Raw genomic sequence first — 19,957 nt, forward strand, 5'->3', positions numbered from 1 at the left:
AGGCAGTCCGAATTGTGGGAGCCATGGGAAGCGTTTGATTCCCAGAATATCATTCATCATAATCACACGTGAACACATGAATCACGGCTGAACTCCTTCATCAGTGGGGTTTTCAAATATAAAGGACCGCAGCAATACTTAGAATACGGAGGACTACTCTATATGTGTATGTTTAGTGGTCCTTTAGAACACAAGGTGATGGGTGTAGAGAAACCCCTGCGAATGAGGTCTTGTACTCTCCCAGACGCTTAGTACAGTGCTCTGCACGTAGTAAGCGCTCAGCACATGCCATAAGTGATCGCCTGAATGAATGAATGAGGTGTAACCACGAATACCGTCTGCGCCCATGGGTGAAAGTTTGTCAACAACACCCGGCCGTCTGGGTTTTCCTGGGGATGGAGGAGGTTGGGGCTGCTGGCCAGCTACTGAGGAGGCCAGGCTGTGGCCACTGACGACCGGCGACGGCAGGAAGTAGGGACGGGGCCCGCTGCTGCCACTCAAATCAGCCACTCAATTGTATTTAATGAGCGCTTACTGCGTGCAGAGCACTGTACCGAGTGCTTGGGCGAGTACAGTATAACAGAGTTGGCAGGCACATTCGCTGCCCACAGTGAACACGTCTCTGTGGATCCAGGAAAACGGACAACAAAAAAATCCCTATTTGCCAAAGGACTACAGTATTGTATTCTCGAGACTGTAAGCTCGTTATGGGCAGGGATCGTGTCCACCCGTTCTGTTGTACTCTCCCGAGTGCTTAGTACAGGGTTCTGCACTTGCTAAGCGTTCAATAAATACCACTGATTGTAGAAAAATGAGCTCGTATGAATGCGTGCATATAAACCTGTTCATATAACTATAGTTACCTATCTACAGAAATAGAGCTGGGTAGAGAGAGGCAGACACGTCTTCCTTGTGTACTGACCACCGTGAAAGGAGGTGGGAGTGACTGATTGTTTGGTCTTTCATTCCCAGGTGGAGGGGTGGGATGGATGTGAAGGGATCCAAGACCCTAAGGTGGGCAGGAATTTCGCAATTCCAACCAACATCCTTTCCGTATTAATAGAGATCATCCCGCGTTTGGCTTTCAGAAGAGCACGCTTTTTTCTCGTTTCGGTCTCTCCCTCCAATCGCAGCCCCGCTTGGAAGCTTGAGATTTCGGGGTAGACGTGAAGCACGGCTCCTCCCCGGTGTCCAGTGCGCCATTCTCCGAAGACTCCCGAGCCCCCACTGATCCAAGATGGCACCCCTCAACCCTAAAGAGCCCTTCCTGCGAAGCGTCCGCGGACGGTGCGGGCAAGGCGCGCCCGCCGCCCTCCCCCAGATCCGTACTGCGTCTCCAGCTGCCGACTGAGGCCCGGCCCAGTATCGGGCTCACACCGGCCAGGGAGACCGGAGACGTCCCGGGGTCTGCCCCCGACCCGGCCCGGCTGGCCTCCTCGGGGCCCGGTGCGGCCGGGGTAGGCCCCGGCGACGGTTTGCCGCCCCAGCGGGGAGACCCGCTCCCCTCCGTCGCGGCGGGGTAGTAAAACGTGGCGCTCTCCCGCCCCTGCTCGGCTCCCGCTCGGCCGCCGCGGCTCTCCGCGTCGTCACTCCTCCCAGCTGGCCGGGGTGGGTCTCGGCCCGCCTCTCCTCCCTCACGATTCCGCTCGCTCACCAAGAAGCCCCCTGTCGACCCTTGGGTGCCCCTCTCCTTCACGGGACGTTCGCGGTCGGACGGCCGTGCGTCCGGGGTAGCCGTGTTGTCGTCCCGGCTGCCGGGAAGGGTGAGGTAACTTGAAGCGTCCAACCGTCCTCCTTTGGTTTCTGGGCTGTCCTGGGCTTCTGAGGCTTTCCCTGCGCTCCCCTGGGCTACTGGTCCATTTCTATGAGGGCCAGAAAAGCCCATCTCTGAATCCGAAAGCCGTGGGTCCCGATCTTGATTTACTCCCCGGGTGGCTAGAAAAACATCGCCGATGCCGCCCTCTCCAAAGGCTGCATTGATTTTGGACACGTCTCCCGTTTTCAAGGCCAGCCTCACGAAGAGCCAGTGGTGGTGGGTTCCGAGACCCTCCTCCCCCGAAGGGAGACTCCGTGACTTTTCAACTGACGTGCCCCAGGGAGACATGGAGCAGTTCCTCGGGGACGTTGCGTGGCCTCGCCCCCCCCAAGGATGGAGTCTCGAAGCTTTCCTCGGACCGACCGGCCGACGGGAAAGAAGGCCCTTTCCTGGAAACGTCCCGAGACTTCCCTCGGAAACGCTGCCGGATTTCTGTGGATTTGGGGTGTAGCAGGCTGTAGTAAATGATCAGGGAGGCACAGCCTAAAATAGAAAAGAGAATATATGTGTTTGTTTTTCCAAGTTCCACCTAGTCCCTTTGGGATGCAGGATTAAATAGTCCCAAGAACACTGTTTAGGACAGCGGACGAACCACTAGAAGCAGCGTGGCCTAGTGGAGAGCACGGGCCTGGGACTCACGAGGACCCGGGTTCTAATCCCGGCTCCGTCACTTCTCTGCCGCGTGACCTCGGGCAAGTCACTTCATTTCTCTGTGCCTCCGTGACCTCATCTGTAAAATGCAGATTGAGGCTGAGCCCCATGTGGGACGCGGACCGCGTCCCGATTAGCTGGTATCTACCTCAGAACGTGGTGCAGTGGCAAGAGCCCGGGCTTTGGAGTCAGCGGTCTTGGGTTCGAATTCCAGATCTGCCACTTGTCAGCTGTGTGACTGTGGGCAAGTCACTTCACTTCTCTGTGCCTCAGTTCCCTCATCTGTTAAATGGGGATTAAGACTGTGAGCCCCACGTGGGACCTGATTCCCCTGTGTTTACCCCAGCGCTTCGAACAGTGCTCTGCACGCAGTAAGCACTTAACAAATACCAACATTATTAAGTTAGAACGGTGCTTGACACATAGTAAGCGCTTAACATATTCCATTGTTATTAGTCAGTTGTCTAGGAGCAGAAGTGGCCCGCAGGGTTAGCAAGCCTCAGTTCCATCATTGAAACAACTTGTTCTTTCGATTTCTCCCCATGAAGGCTCTGCAGCAGCCTGGCATTCTTTCCAGATTTATTTAAAAACAACAAAATGTGGAGGGGGTTTCCCACCTGCTGGGATCCAGCCTTTGAGGATGACCTCGGGGACATAACTGCCAGGAAAAATGTGTTTACAGTTGACAAGTCTCCTCACCCGGGGCAACGGCCTCCACTCAGAAGACACCCACCAAAACAATTGTTAATGGATTTTAGGAGACAAAACCCTAATAAAAACACAGAGATTGCACGCTCAGTAGGAAGTCTGGCAGGGGATCTTTAAAATTAATAATAATAGTAACAGCTGTGGTATTTGTTAAGCGCTTACTAAGTGCCAGGCGCTGCACCGAGCGCTGGGGTGGATACGAGCAAGTCGGGTCGGACACGGTCCCTGTCCCACGTGGGGCTCACAGTCTCAATCCCCATTTTACGGATGAGGTCACTGGGGCCCGGAGAAGTGAAGTGACTTGCCCAAGGTCACACAGCACCCAAGTGGCAGAGTCAGGATTAGAACCCATGACTCTCTGACTCCCAAGCCCGTGCTCTCTCCACCACGTCATGCTGCTTCTCCTATTAAAGACTCATCTTGGCTGTTGAATTCTGAAGCCAAGTTGGAAAGTTCTAAGGACCAAAGTTCACCCCACACGGTGTACGTTTGTTATGGGCAGGAAACATGCCCGTTAATTCTGTTGTATTCTCTTCTCCCAAGCGCCTGGTACGGTGTTCTGCACATAGTAAGTGCTCAATAAATCCCTGTGATTGATTGACAGAAGGGTGTCCACTGGACACGACTCAGTTCATTGAGAGAATTAATCGATTAGACCGTAAGCCCGTCACTGGGCAGGGATCGTCTCTATCTGTTGCCGAATTGTACATTCCAAGCGCTTAGTACAGTGCTCTGCACATAGTAAGCGCTCAAGAAATACTATTGAACGAATTAATTGCTAAAATACGGAGAACTTTGGGACCAACAATAACCCATGCTTAGATGTTGCATGTGGCTACTGTGGCTTTGGGCATCAGAAATCAAAGGAGCCTCTATTAATATTTATCAAAATCAAATCAAAAGTCAACATCTCCAATAGAACTGTCCCGGGCACTTTATTTCAGTTAGTGAAACGACCCAGTAAAGTTTGCTGCTAAGATGGTTTACGGCTTTACGTCTCGAAGGGGATGTAGTCATTCTTGGCAGAAGAGTCCTTACGGCATTCCGTGGATGCTTCTGGTTTTTCCTCTCTTCCCTAACTCCTCTGCTTTTCCCTCTTAAGCACTGTTTCTCCCTCCGAGTGACATCAGTGAAACAACCGGGCCAGCTCCGAGAGCTACGTGTCGTTCCGATCTATCTGGGGTAACGAAACACCCTGATTTCTCTGAGGGTGAAATTTAGAATACAAGAGCGCGTGGTTTCCTCCCCGTGACCTGAGGGGTCTGCCTCAGGAGAGAAGAGCACGGGCCAGGAATTTGGCAGAACGACATTGTAAGCGCCTAAAAAATACCATACTGAGGGGTCTGCCTCAGGAGAGAAAAGCGTGGGCCAGGAATTTGGCAGAACGACATTGTAGGCGCCTAAAAGATACCATAAATAGCTAATGAGCTTTTAAAAAGATGGACTTCATCGAGGAAAGTGGTAGCCACTTCACCCTTCCCATCCAGAGATGGAGCTGAGCTTAGTGCTGTTTACAGTCTTGTCTGACGTAGTCAAGTGGGAATCTCGCTACAGCACCCCTCACTCTCACCATCCCCAGACATGAAAGCGACCACAGGCAAGAGTTTCACGCTGTCTGTGACGGAGGCCTAAATTCCAGTCACGGCAGGCAGGCTTAAAGTGAGCAAACCTGATCCGGCTCAGGAATGTTGCTTCCTCACCGATACTTCGTCTCCTTTTCTCAACTCCTGCTCTATCTCCCGGTGAATGGACAATTAACACGCGGACTCCGTGACACCTGAGAGGGAAGGCAGCCTCGTCTAATTCCTCGCCCTCTGCCCGAGCCAACGTTTCTAATAATGATAATGACGATGATGGTGTTTGTTAAGCGTTTGTGATGCGCCGGGCGCCGTGCTAAGCGCTGGGGTGGAGACAAGCAAATCGGGGTGGACACGGTCCCCGTCCCATGTCGGGCTCACGGTCTCAATCCCCGTTTTACAGATGAGGTAAGTGAGGCCCAGAGAAGCGAAGTGCCCGAGGTTACGCAGAGGACAGGTGGAGGAGCCAGGATTAGAACTCATGACCTTCTGACTCCCAGGCCTGCCCTCTACCATGCCGTTTCTATCAGTTGCTGCCTGGGGCAACTCCCCAGGTTCACTGGCGGCCCAAGAAAATCCAAGCTGGTGGTTGGGAAGGGCACAGAACCCTTGGGCACTAGGTAGTCACCCCACCTTCAGGTCGGCCCCACCACTTAGGTGCGTAATTCCCAGACCGAGCCCCCCCCCCCCCAGCCTCTGCTCCTCCTCCCCTCCCCATCGCCCCGACTCCCTCCCTCTTCTCCACCCCCTTCCCCGCCTCACGGCACTTGTGTATATATGTCCATATTTATTATTCTGTTTATTTTCTTAAGGATGATATCTATAATTCTATTTATTTAGATTGATGCGATTGATGCCTGTCTACTTGTTTTTGTCGTCAGTCTCCCTCCCTTCTAGACCGTGAGCCCGTTGTTGGGCAGGAATTGTCTCTATCTGTTGCCGAACTGTACTTTCCAAGCGCCTAGTAGAGTGCTCTGCACACAGTAAGCGCTCAATAAATACGACTGAATGAATGAATGCGTGGACACCGTTTATTTACATAAGTGTCTGTCTCCCCCTCCAGGCTGTGAGCTCACTGTGGACAAGGAACGCGTCTATCGACTCTGTTACAGTGGGCGCGCCCAAGGGCTTAGTACAGTGTTCTGCACACAGTAAGTGCTCAAGAAGCAGCATGGCTTAGCGGAAAGACCACCGGCGCGGGAGTCGGAAGTCGTGGGTTCTAATCCCGGCTCCGCCACTTGTCGGCCCTGTGACTCTGGCCAAGTCGCTTCACTTCTCTATGCTTCACTTCTCTGTAAAATGGGGATGAAGACCGTGAGCCCCGCGCGGGACAACCTGATCACCTTGTATCTACCCCAGCGCTTAGAACAGTCCTTGGCACATAGTAAGCGCTTAACAAATACCATCATCATCAATGCGATTGAATAAATGAATGAATGCCTTCGATGGATCTTACCTATGACAAATCCAGACAGGACGACCGCCGTTACCCACCCGCCGCGCCAGGACGTCCCCCGGAGGAGGTCCGTGGCCAGAAGCAAAAGGACGACGTTCTCTATTAACATCACCTGTGGCACCAACGGGAAGAGTCGCCGTTAATTATCACGCCTGCTTTCTGTCGGAGTGCGTTCCTCCTGATCTAGAGTGGTAAACCGTAATTAGCCCCTGTGAACACAAACACCCCTCTCAGGGTGGCACCTGGAGAGTCCCCGGTCCTCTACCAGTCTCGACTCCGGGAGGGAGAGTCGAGCAGAGGCCTGTCCGTTCCATTCCCAGCTCGGGCAGTGGCTAGCGGTTGGAAGGCCATCGGCTACAAGTCAAAACTCCCCCGTGCTGGGCAGCAGCGGGACGGGAGAGAGTCGAGGGTGGAGACTCAGGTTTGCTACGTGGAAGGAGGCGACTGTAAACCGCTTCCGTATTTCTACCAAGGAAACTCTCTGGATCCACTACGGGAACGACTGCAGGTGGAAGGCGGGGCGTTCTAGGAGTGATGCGTCCGTGGCGTCGCTGTGGATCAGAAACGACTCGACGGCATAAGAGAAGACCCTCCCAGGCATTCAGTACGGCGCCCCGAAACAGCGATCGATGAACGCGATCGACTGACGTCTTATCCATCAATGAGTCAAGCAGTCGATGGTATTTATCGAGTGCTTACATTGTTCGAAGCACCGTACTAGGTGCACGAGAGAGTACATATACCGGGTTTCGTAGATATGTTCCCCGTTCACGAGGAGCTTACAGTCTAGTGGAGGAGACATGCATTAAAATGAGTAATGGTCCGTAACACAAACAGGCAATTCTTCCCTTTCCAGCTCACAGACTGCTTTCCCCTGCTGGTGCTCCCTGAGCGCTTGTGATTAGAGACCTTCACCTCTTCCCAATTTTCCTTCCCCTGGAGGTTCGTCTAATTTTGAGTTCGTTGGCAATATAACTAGGGGTTGTAGTTACGGCTCCAGATCTCTTATAGCCTCGACGATGGTTTTTACTAAGTGCTTTCGCCCTGGGTAGGGAGCGTGTCTACCAACTCTGCTCGATTATACTCTCCCAAGCACTTAGTTTAGTGCTCAGTACATGGCTAGCGCTCAATAAATACAATTGATTGATTGCCTCCCTTTTCTCATCGGTAAAATGGGGAACAAGACTGCGAGCCCCACGTGGGACAGGGACCGTGTCCAACCCGATTTGCTTGTATCCACCCCAGCGCTTAGTTTGGTGCCTGGCACTCAGTAAGCGTTGACAAATACCATCATAATGATTATTATGATGGACCGTCCTGAGAATTGGGATAGACACTAGATAATCAGATTGGACAGTCCCTGTCTCACTTGGGGCTTACAGTCTAAGGGAGAGAGAGAGAAAAGAAAACAGGCATTTAATGTTGGTATTTGTTAATGTTGGTATGTGTTAAGCGCTTACTATGTGTCGAGCACTGTTCTAAGCGCTGGGGTAGACACAGGGGAATCAGGTCGTCCCACGTGGGGCTCCCAGTCTCAATCCCCATTTGACAGATGAGGGAACTGAGGCACCGAGAAGTGAAGCGACTTGCCCAAAGTCACACGGCCGACAAGTGGCCGAGCCGGGACTCGAACCCATGTCCTCCGACTCCAAAGCCCGGGCTCTTTCCACTGAGCCACGCTGCTTCTCTAATTTAATTCAGTTTCCTTCTCTGAAGCACAGAGAAACGAAGTAACTTGCCCGAGGTCGCCCAGCTAAACGGAGGGCCCGAGGTAGCAAAGACTAGACCCTCCCCTGGTCCAAAAATCTACAGCCCGGCCCAACCTGAACAGAGCGTCGGGCCAGAACACCCACATCTGGCTACTGGTGGTCTGGGGAGGAAAGGGGCCAGACTTCATCTAGGTTCAGGAATGCGTTCTTGCATGCTGGATTTTCCAGTAGGGCCGCAGGGGCGAGAATTCTCAAAACATCACGTCTGGATGACAGGTCCCCGAGAGATCCAGGAATCTCCCCCTCCCATATGAACTTTTTAAGAGAGAGGAACCAGTAGCACCTGAAAGCCCCACTTAACTCCCTGAAAAGGGGGCACCTACGTTTTCCGTAAGAGGTTGCCGAGGGCAAACTATCCTGCGCCTGTCAAGTTGGACGGATCCCAAATAAAAGTTCAAACCCCAGCACCGTCTCCTCCCTGTTCGTCGGAGGAAACCGACCCGGCGCACGATAACACAAGCAAACGGTTGAGTTTCCGTAAGGGACACGCCAGGAATGTTAGAGTCGGGGGACTGATGCCCCCTTCCAGCGGCCTTTGAGTCGGGGTAAATGCTTCGAGCTCAGCCCGGGGGGACGGCGCCTTTAAGAAAACGCGGCCCGCGATCTGTAACGGGGAGAAGCCGGCCGTCAGGAAACCGTCTCAGAAACCACCGCGGCAACAGGGAGTACGATTTATGGCTTCAGAAATCCTAAAGAACACACGGCTGGGCCAATCGAAACACGGCTAGGTCTACACGCCCGTCTGGAAGGGAAAAGCTAACATTTACCCTGCTCAACCTTTGGAGCCTAAGCAGTGTGAGGCAGATCTGTTCCAGGATCTGGCAGTGAAGGGGAAAAACTTTCTGTCACGGACTCGCATCCAAATATCTTGGAGCCGTTGCAAGGCGTTCTATGTCCCGCGATGACGATAATCCTAATAACAACTGTACTTGGTAAGCACTTACTGTGCACCAAGCACTGTACTAAGCGCCGGGGGAGGCACGGGATCATCAGGTCCTACGACGGGCCCACGCTCTAAGTGGGAGGGAGAACGGGTATCGAATCCCATTCTGCAGATGAGGGAACTGAGGCACAGAAAAGCTAAGCAACTCGCCCAAGGTCACACAACGGCGGAGACGGGATTAGAATCCAGGTCCTCCGGCTTCTAGGCCCGGGCTCTTTCCCCTAGGCCGTGCGGCTTCTAGGCTGCAATAGGTGCACGGGTTGCGTTTTCCCTAAAAAACGGTGACGGCTCATACGCCTGTAACAGAATCAGCCTCTGCTGTGAAGGGGATGCCCTTCCGAGAGTGGAAACAAAACCGGCAGAGGTGGGGGAAAGATTAAATAAAAGAGATAAATGAGGATACGGTGGCTCTTGTTGAACAGAAATCCAGCAAGAGACGGATTCTTCATTAAGGAGACAGATCATTTCCACGCTTTAATGTGTAGTCACCGGCCCTGGCCGGGTATCCCCTTTCCATCAGCTCAGTCCGTACGCCGACGGGACGGGATTCCGGTTCTCAGAACCTAGTGTTCCACCCGGGAACGGGATCACGCCCCAACCGAGTCGGCTTTCAAGATCTCCCTGACTAGAGCGGATTCGAAAAAGGAGGTGAGACACGTCCATTTTGATGGTGCCGGTTTCCCACCCCCTTGGGCATCTCGTCCGCTCACGGAGACTATTCAGAGACGAGCTTGATTCTTCTGGGGACCCGCTGGCTGAATCGCTGCGGGAATCCAGATTTTCTATCCGCCCAGGCAGACAGAGGCAATCCTAACTCAACGTGCCGATCAGACCGCTCGGTTAAATGTTCAGTTCTGTTGTTGCTTTGATATTTGTTGAACGCTACGTGCCGAGCACCGTACTGAGCGCTGGGGTCGACACAGGATAATGAGGTAACGGGTTTGGACGCGGTCCCCGTCCCACACTGGGGCTCGCGGTTTAAGTAGGAGGGAGTGGGAGTGAATTTCCACTGTATGGATAAGCAGTGGGATTTAGTGGATTTTGCTCCTGGGAGCCAGGAGGACCTGGGTTCTAATCCTGACTTGGCCAGGTGTCTGCTGTGTGTGATCTTAGGCAATTCTCTTAACTTTTCTGGGCCTCAGTTACCTCATCTGTAGAATGGGGATTAAGACTGGGAGCCCCGCGTGGCTCAGGGACTGTGTCCAACCTGATTAGCCTGTGTGGCGTGGCTTAGTGGAAAGAGCCCGGGCTTGGGAGTCGGAGGTTGTGGGTTCTAATCCCGCCCCCGCCACTTATCAGCTGTTTGACTTTGGACAAGTCACTTCACCGTGTCGCAGTTACGCCATCCGTAAAATGGGGATTAAGACTGTGTGCCCCGCGTGGGACAACCTGATGACCCTCTATCTCCCCCAGCGCTTAGAACAGTGCTTGGCACATAGTAAGCGCTTAACAAATGCCATCATTATTATCCACCCCAAAGCTTAGAACAGTGCTTTGCACATAGTAAGCACTTAACAAGCACTATTATTATTATTAGATGAGGTGACTGAGGCCCAGAGAAGTTAAGTGTCCGGCCCAAGGTCACACCGCACACAAGTGGCGGAGCCGGGATTAGAACCCAGGAGCTTCCGACGCGCGGGCCCATGTCCTTTCCACTAGGCCACACTGCTTCTCAGCCAGGATTCCCCCACCGGCCCCTCCCCGCAATCCCGACGGCTGTGGAATAGAAACCGATCTTACAGAAAATCCAGGAGCTGAATAATAATAATAATAATAATAATAATAATAATAATGCACTTACTGGGTGCCAAGCACTGTACTAAACGCCGGAACCCGACGGGTCAAAAGCCGGGTAATGGCACGGCTTCGTTCTACTCACTCACAGGCTCTCGACCTCTCTCTTCCACCGCAGCTGAGAGAAACGCAGGCCCCGGGAGAACTGGGCCCTCCCACCGCGGCCGAGGAACTCTCTGCCTGCCCCCAAACAGGCTCTGCGCATCCTTGTCCCTTTAATATTTTAGGGTTTCCGACGTGTCCGCTTCTGGTGCTCCCCACCTTCCCCCTACACCGTCATTCGTTATTATGATGTTATCTGTTAAGCGCTTACTATGTGCAAAGCACCGTTCTAAGCGCTGGGGTTGATTCAGGTAATCAGTTTGTCCCACGTGGGGCTCACAGTCTTCATTCCCATTTTACAGATGAGGTCACTGAGGGCCAGAGAAGTGAAGTGACTCGCCCAAAGTCACACAGCTGATGAGGGGCGGAGCCGGGATTAGAACCCGTGACCTCTGACTCCCAAGCCCGGGCTCTTTCCACTGAGCCGCGCTGCTTCTCTGTGAGTGCATCTCACATTCATAGCCGTGAGCCCTTCGAGGGACAGGATCTGGGCCCAGTTCCCACCTGTTGACTCCCAGAGCTTAGGAAAGTGTTCGGCACACGGAAAGCGTTTGCTAAATACTTGTACTCCTGCTTCGACAGTATTTACTGAGCGCTTACCACGTGCAGAGCACTGTACTAAGCGCTTGGAATGTACAATTCGGCAACAGATAGAGACGATCCCTGCCCAGTGACGGGCTCACAGTCTCAACGACAGCTTCTACTACAGCGCCCTCAGAGTGAGGCAAATGGCCATCCTGGGAGGCCAACTGTGTGGCGTGGCTCAGTGGCAGGAGCCCGGGCTTGGGAGCCAGAGGTCACGGGTTCGAATCCCGGCTCTGCCACCTGTCAGCTGGGTGACTGTGGGCAAGTCATTTAACTTCTCTGCGCCTCAGTTACCTCATCTGTAAAACGGGGATTCACTGTGAGCCTCACATGGCGCAACCTGACGACCCTGTATCTCCCCCAGCGCTTAGAACAGTGCTCTGCACATAGGAAGCGCTTAACAGATACCAACATTAGTATTATTAACTGTGGTCCATTCAATCCTATTTATTGAGCGCTTACTGTGTGCAGAGCACTGTGGTGGCATAGAGAGGTCTCCGGTGCCATGGCGGTGGGACTCACCCAGAGGCCCGTGATGTAGATGATTTATTTATATTACGTCTGTTTGCCCCTCTAGACTTTAAGCTCGGCGAGGGCGGGGAACGTATGTACCGCCTCTGTTATACCGTGTGCTACCAAGCGCTTAGTACAGTCCTCCGCATACAGGAAGCGCTCGGGTGATGATGATGATGATGATGATGGTTCCAGCCCCCTGACTGGCCCTCTCCGAGTCGTCCGGTTCTGAGAAGCAGCGTGGCCCAATAGATAGAGGCTGGACCTGGGAGACAGAACTACCCGTGCTCTAATCCCCACTCTGCCACTTGTCTGCTGTGTGACTTTGGACGAGTCATTTCGCTTCTCTGGGCCTCGGTTACCTCATCTGTAAAATGGGGATTGAGACTGGGACAAGGACTGCGTTGGACCCGATTCGCTTGTCTCTACGCCAACGCTTAGTTCAGTGCCTGGCATATAGTAAGCGCTTAACAAATGTCTTTAAAAACGAAAAAAGGCAAACGATGCTGATTTCCCCACTTCAAATCAGCACGCTCGCTTTGCTCTTCTAACGCCACACTGCTCACTGTACCTCGATCTCGCCTGTCTCACAGCTGACCCTCGCCCTTGTCCTGCCTCTGGCCTGTCCCTCCCCCTTCAGATCCGACAGACCACCCACTCTCCCCCCTTTCAAAGCCATATTAAAATCACATCTCCTCCGAGAAGATTTCTCCGATTACGTCCTCATTTCCCCTTCTCCCTCTCCCTTCTCCATCTGCCCTGAGCTTGCATTTCCGTCCTTTCTTCGCCACACAGCACGTATGTACCATTATTCATTTTAATGCCTGTCTCCTCCACTGGACTCTAAGCTCCTTGTGGGCAGGGAACATGGCGACCAAATCTGGTATAGCTACTCTCCGAAGCATTTTGAACAAAGTAAGCACTCAGTGATTCACTGATGGATAAGACGACGGTCGATCGCATTTATCGAGCGCTGTTTCGGGGTGCAGAGCGCTGAACTGAATGCTCGAGACAGTCTCGTCTACGCCGTCGAGCCGTTTCCGACCCATAGCAACACCACCGACACATCTCTCCCAGAACGCCCCGCCCTCCACCTGCAATCGTTCCGGTAGTGGATCCAGAGAGTTTTCTTGGTAAAAAATCCAGAAGGGATTGACCCTCCCTCCCGTAGCCGAGACTGGTAGAGAACTGGAAACTCTCCAGGTGCCATCCTGAGAGGGGTTTGGGAAAGTACAGCTGAGCCCCTTTCCCTCCCCCTCCCATTCATTCATTCAATAGTATTTATTGAGCACTTACTATGTGCAGAGCACCCCCCTCCCCTCAGCACTGTGCTCGTTTGTATACATTATTTATTACCCTATTTATTTTGTCAATGAGGTGTCCATCCCCTTGATTCTATTTATCTTGATGAGGTTGTCTTGTTTTTGTTTCGTTCTGTCCGGCTCCGCCGTCTCTCTCCCCCGATTAGACCGCGAGCCCGTCGCCGGGCGGGGGTCGTCTCTATCTGTTGCTATACTGTACATTCCAAGCGCTTAAAACAGTGCTCTGCACATAGTAAGCGCTCGATAAATACTACTGAATGAATGAACAATATAAGCGACACATTCCCCGCTCACGGCGAGTGAGGGTAGGCGAGGGCAAGTGAGCTCTGCTTTTCTAGTCAGGCGCAAGGGGACCTGTGGCCGCCACCCAAACGAGTGTCTTGGGGATCTGCCCAACCTCTCCGCACGTCCGCTCCGCGTGAAGACATCCCCCCTCAGAGGAACCCAAGCGTCCCCGGATCCGCATCCCTGCCCGGCCACCCTGAAGGCCGAGGAGAAGGGAAAGGACCACTTGCCAGGTAGAACGTGACGAGCCTGTTTCTGGAGGGGCTGGCCCAGAGATTCACGTAGCAGAAGACCAACAGGGCTCCGGCGAGCGGGTTGAACAGCCTCCGGGACCAAGTGCCGGCGACGATGTCGCTCTGCTGAGCCACGAGCCAGAAGGTCATCCCCAACCAGTGGCCCCCTGGTTGGCAAAGAGGGCGAAGAGGTCACCAGCCCCTTTCGGGAAGTGGACAGACGGAAATCGCATTTGAAACCGATGCTCCTCACATCGGGTTAACGATAGTGACGACTGTGGTACTCGTTACGGTAGGTCACCCCCTCGGGGGCTCACGTGGGGCTCGCAGCCTAAGTAGGAGGGAGAACAGGGATTGGATCCCCATCTTATAGAGGAGGAAACTGAGGCCTAGAGAAGTCAGGTGACTTGACCAAGGTCACGCAGCAGGCAAGTGGCGGAGCCGGGATTACGAGGAGCAGCGGGGTCTAGCGGATCGCGCACGGGCCTGGGAGTCGGAAGGACCTGGGTTCCGACATCGGCTCCGCCACAGGTCTGCTGCGTGTCTTTTCGCTTCTCCGTGCCTCAGTTACCTCATCTATAAAATGGGGATTGATAATAATAATAATGATAATAATAATGTTAGTATTTGTTAAGCGCTTACTATGTGCAGAGCACTGTTCTAGGCGCTGGGGGAGATACAGGATGATCGGGTCGTCCCACGTGAGGCTCACAGTCTTCATCCCCTTTTTACAGATGAGGTCACTGAGGCCCGGAGAACTGAAGTGACTTGCCCACAGTCACCCAGCTGACAAGTGGCGGAGCAGGGATTCGAACCCATGACCTCTGGCTCCCGAGCCCGGGCTCTTGTCACTGAGCCACTCTGGGACTGTGTCCAATCTGGTTAGCTTGTATAATAATAATAATAATAATAATAATAATGTTGGTATTTGTTAAGCGCTTACTGTGTGCCGAGCACTGTTCTAAGCGCTAGGGTAGACACAGGGGAATCAGGTTGTCCCACGTGGGCTTCACAGTCTTAATCCCCGTTTTACAGATGAGGGAACTGAGGCGCAGAGACGTGAAGTGACTCGCCCACAGTCACACGGCTGACAAGTGGCCGAGCCGGGATTCGAACCCATGACCTCTGACTCCAAAGCCCATGCTCCTTCCACTGAGCCACGCGGCTTCTTCTTCGCTGCTTGTATGTACCCCAGGGCTTAGAACAGTGTTCGATACATAGTGAGAGCTTAACGGATACTATTAGAACCAAGGTCTCCTATCTCCCAGGCACCGCGCCTCCCACTAGGCATTAAAAATGATATTCTTGGCCCCAGAAGTACGTGTGTCTGCACGTCCGCTTCCCTGGCTCTGTGGGCGTCCATCTCCCGGGCTTTGGGTGTGTCTGAGCCTCGCACTCCTTCCCCGCGTGGCATCCCCCACGAATCCTACCCCAGTCTGTCCCAAGTTGGCATCCTCGTGCCCCGTTATTTCAGCCTCCCAAGAGTAACTTCTCAATCCTAGTTTTACGGTTAGAGCTCAGAAGGGTCTCCAGTTTCCCTTCGGAAAAGCAAGTGACAAATTACAGATGAGGAAACTGAGGCGCGGTTTCCGAAAAGCAAATGAAAAGTTATAGATGAGGAAACTGAGGCCTAGAGAAGTCAAGTGACTTAATAATAATGATGATGGTGTTTATTAAGCGCTTACTGTGTGCCAAGCGCAGTTCTAAGTGCTGGGGTAGATACAGAATAATCAGGTCGTCCCACGAGGGGCTCTCAGTCTTCATCCCCATTTTACAGATGAGGTCACTGAGGCAACAGAGAAGCGAAGTGACTCGCCGAAAGTCACGCAGCTCACAAGTGGCGGGGCCGGGTTAATAATAATGTTGGTATTTGTTCAGCGCTTACTATGTGCCGAGCACTGTTCTAAGCGCTGGGGTAGTTACAGAGTAATCGGGTTGTCCCACGTGAGGCTCACAGTTAATCCCCATTTTACAGAGGAGGTCACTGAGGCCCAGAGAAGTGAAGTGACTTGCCCACGGTCACACGGCTGACAAGTGGCAGAGGCGGGATTCGAACCTATGACCTCCGACTCCCAAGCCCGGGCTCTTTCCACTGAGCCACGCTGCTTCCCTTGACCGAGGTCACGCAGCAGGCAAGTGGCGGAGCCGGGATTACGAGGAGCAGCGCGGCCCAGCGGATACGAGCCCGGGCCTGGGAGTCGGAAGGACGTGGGTTCCGATCTCGGCTCCGCCACATGTCCTCTGTGTGACCTCGGGCGAGCCGCTTCCCTTCTCTGGGCTTCAGATACCTCATCTATAAAATGGGGATTAAGACTGTGAGCCCCACGGGGGACGGGGACTAAAACTAAAACAGTGTGGCAGAGTGGAAAGAGCACGGGCTTGGGTGGCGGAGGACATGGGTTCGAATCCCGGCTCTGCCACTGATCAGCTGTGTGACTTTGGGCAAGGTCACTTGACCTTTCGGTGCCGCAGCTCCCTCATCTGTTAAATGGGGATGAAGACAGTGAGCCTCACCTGGGACAACCCGATCACCTTGTATCTCCCCCAGCGCTTAGAACGGTGCTCTGCACATAGTAAGCGCTTAACAAATACCAACATTATTATCATTACATTGCCCAGTTATTGAGACTGGGCTCTTCAGCCTGAGTGTTGAAGCTTTTCCTTTAAAAACCACATAGGAACTCCCTGCTTCCACCTCCTCCCCACCCGGCAAAAAACGAGCCAGGGAATAGGCTCTGCTGAGACTGTACCTCGCTGTGGGCGGGGAATGTGTCCGTTTATTGTTATACTGGACTCTCCCGAGCGCTTAGTACAGTGCTCTGCACCCAGCAAGTGCTCAATAAATACGGTTGACTGACTGCCCGACTTCCATTCTCAGTGGACGGTGATTTGGCCTCCGGTACAAAGTGTGTGGACGTTTTCGATTCAGGATCTGGACTTGGGGGGTGGGGGCGGGAGGTGGACTTGTAGGGCACCAAACCAGGTACCAAAGAATCAGTCAGGGCCACATCTTTAAACCTAGGCTGGTAAGGCAGTCGGTCATTTACTAAGCGCCCTGCCGGGGCGCCAGCCATTATAGGGAGGGCCCGGGGAACAGCACCGTGGTAGACTAGTGGGCCAGTCTGTGCCCATGGCTATGGAGGTGACCCTGGGTGTAATAATCAGAAGTATAATTAATGATAATTGTGCTACTTGTTAAGCGCTTACTATGTGTCAGACACCGTACTAAGCGCTGGGGTGGAGACGAGGAAATCGGCTGATCCCTGGCCCACGTGGGGCTCACGGTCTTAATCCCCAGTTTACAGATGAGGGAACTGAGGCCCGGAGAAGTGAAGTGACTCGTCCGAGGACAACGGCAGACAAGTGGGGGAGCCGGGATTAGAACCCATGACCTTGCCCCTGGGCCACTAAAATAATAATAACAATAATGGCGGTATTTGTTTAGCGCTTCCTATGTGCCAAGCACCGTACTAAGCGCTGGGGCAGATACAAGGTAATCAGGTTGTCCCACGTGGGGCTCGCCGTCTTCATCCCCATTTTTTACAGATGGGGCCACTGAGGCACAGAGAAGTTATCCGAGGCCAACGGCGGACAAGTGGGGGAGCCGGGATTAGACCCCATGACCTTGCCACTGGGCCACTAAAATAATAATAACAATAATGATGGTATTTGGTAAGCGCTTACTATGTGCCGAGCACTGTTCTCAGATACGTGGCTGGGTGGAAAGAGCCCGGGCTTCGGAGTCAGAGGTCACGAGTTCGACTCCCGGCTCTGCCACTTGTCAGCTGTGTGACCGTGGGCGAGTCACTTCACTTCTCTGGGCCTCAGTTCCCTCATCTGTAAAATGGGGATTCACTGTGAGCCTCACCTGGGACGACCCGATCACCCTGTATCTCCCCCAGCGCTCAGAACGGTGCTCGGCACATAGCAAGCGCTGAACAAATACCAACATTATTATTATCCCGCAAGGTAATCAGGTGGTCCCGCGTGGGGCTCACCGTCTTCATCCCCATTTTTTACAGATGAGGCCACTGAGGCACAGAGGAGTGAAGTGGCTTGCCCACGGTCGCACAGCAAGCAGCTGAGAGGCGGAGCATCCCACTCTCGCCCCGGCCCCGTCCCCATCCCCGCCCCATCCTCCTGGTGCCCCTGTCGTCCCTCTCCTGCTCCTGCTCCTCCCCCTGCCCCTCTGCCCCCCTGCTCCTCCCGAGGCTTTGCCCCTCCTGCCCCTCCGCTTCCCCCCCCCCGTGCCGTCCTCCTGCCTCTGCTCCGCTCGTCCTGCGCTTCCCTCTGCTCCTCCCTCTCCTGCTCTTCCTCCTGCTCCTGCCCCTCCCGGTGCTCTGCTCCTCCTGGGCTTCCCCCTCCTGCTCCTCCCCCTCCTGCTCCTCCTCCTCTTGCTCCTCCTCCCCCGGTTCCTCCTCCGGTTCCTCTATTTCCTCCCCCCGCCCCCCTTCTCCTCCTGCTCCTCCCGGTGCTCTCCTCCGATCCTGCTCCTCCCCGTGCTCTCCTCCTGCCTCTGCCAGCGCTCTTCTCCTCCCTGTGCTTCCCCCTTCTGCTTCTCCTCCTGCTCCTCCCCGTGCTCTTCTCCTCCAGTTCTTCCCTCTCCTGCTCCTCTGATCCTGCTCCTCCCCGTGCTCTCCTCCTGCCTCTGCCAGCGCTCTTCTCCTCCTGTGCTTCCCTCTTCTGCTTCTCCTCCTGCTCCTCTTCTAACCCTGCTCTTCTCTTGTTCTTCCCTCTCCTGCTCCCCTGATCCTGCTCCTCCCGGTGCTTTCCTCCTCCTCCTGCCCCTCTCCTCCTCCCCGTGCTCTCCTCCCGCCCCTGCCAGTGCTCTTCTCCTCTTCTTTCCCCCTTCTGCTCCACCTCCCGGTGCTTTCCTCTCCTCCTCCCTCTCTTGCTCCTCCTGGAGCTCGTCTCCTCCTGCTCCTCCCGGTGCTTTCCTCCTCCTCCTCCCTCTCCCGCTCCTCCCCGTGCTCTCCTCCCGGCCCTGCCGGCGCTCTTCTCCTCCTGTTCTTTCCCCCTTCTGCCCCACCTCCAGGTGCTTTCCTCCTCCTCCTCCTCCTCCCTCTCTTACCCTTCCCGATGCTCTTCTCCTCCTGCTCTTCCCTCTTCTGCTCCTCCTCCTGTTCCTCTGGTGCTCTCCTCTTCCCTCTCCTGCTTCTCTAATCCTGCTCCTCCTCCCTCCTCCTGCTCCTCCCGGTGCTTTCCCCCTCCTCCTGCCCCTCTCCTCCTCCCCGTGCTCTCCTCCCGGCCCTGCCAGTGCTCTTCTCCTCCTCTTCCTTCCCCCTTCTGCTCCACCTCCCGGTGCTTTCTCCCTCCTCCCCCTCTCCTCCTCCCTGTGCTCTTCTCCTCCTCTTCTTTCCCCCTTCTGCTCGACCTCCCGCTGCTTTCCTCCTCCTCCCTCTCTTGCTCCTCCTGTTCCTCCCGGTGCTCTCCTCCTCCCTCCTCCTGCTCCTCCCAGTGCTTTCCCCCTCCTGCCCCTCTCCTCCTCTCCGTGCTCTCCTCCCGGCCCTGCCAGTGCTCTTCTCCTCCTCTTCTTTCCCCCTTCTGCCCCACCTCCTGGCGTTTTCTCCCTCCTCCTCCCTCTCTTGCTCCTCCCGGTGCTCTTCTCCTGCTCTTCACTCTTCTGCTCCTTCTCCTGTTCCTCTGGTGCTCTCCTCTTCCCTCTCCTGCTTCTCTAATCCTGCTCCTCCTCCCTCCTCCTCCTCCTCCTCCTCCTCCCAGTGCTTTCCCCCTCCTGCCCCTCTCCTCCTCCCCGTGCTCTCCTCCAGGCCCTGCCAGTACTCTTCTCCTCCTCTTCTTTCCCCCTTCTGCTCCACCTCCCACTGCTTCGCTCCTCCTCCTCCTCCTCCCCCCGGTGCTCTTCTCCTCCTGCTCTTCCCTCTTCTACCCCTCCTCCTGCTCCTCCCGGTGCTTTCCTCCTCCTCCCTCTCCCGCTCCTCCCCGTGCTCTCCTCCCGGCCCTGCCGGTGCTCTTCTCCTCCTGTTCTTTCCCCCTTCTGCCCCATCTCCAGGTGCTTTCCTCCTCCTCCTCCTCCTCCTCCTCCTCCCTCTCTTGCCCCTCCCGGTGCTCTTCTCCTCCTGCTCTTCCCTCTTTTGCTGCTCCTCCTGTTCCTGCCGGTGCTCTCCGCCTCCCTCTCCTTCTCTTCTAATCCTGCTCCTCCTGTTGCCCTGCCCTTCCCGGTGCTGTCCTCCTCCTGCCCCCTC

The 19,957-nt window shown here is 54.6% G+C and overlaps 1 protein-coding gene across 1 annotated transcript; it reads right to left on the bottom strand.

Annotated features, from left to right (window-relative positions):
* Nucleotides 1–915: 915 nt before the first annotated feature.
* On the bottom strand, nt 916–13,946 carry XKR5 (XK related 5; the record flags this gene model as incomplete). The annotated part of the gene is made up of 4 exons (XM_039910155.1): nt 916–2,082; nt 2,114–2,299; nt 6,209–6,320; nt 13,752–13,946. Coding segments are annotated over 4 exons (1,491 nt in total), but the record flags the coding sequence as incomplete, so codon positions are not given.
* Nucleotides 13,947–19,957: the final 6,011 nt, after the last annotated feature.

This window comes from Ornithorhynchus anatinus, chromosome X1, assembly GCF_004115215.2.
Source record: "Ornithorhynchus anatinus isolate Pmale09 chromosome X1, mOrnAna1.pri.v4, whole genome shotgun sequence".
In the NCBI taxonomy this organism is placed as follows: Eukaryota; Metazoa; Chordata; class Mammalia; order Monotremata; family Ornithorhynchidae; genus Ornithorhynchus; species Ornithorhynchus anatinus.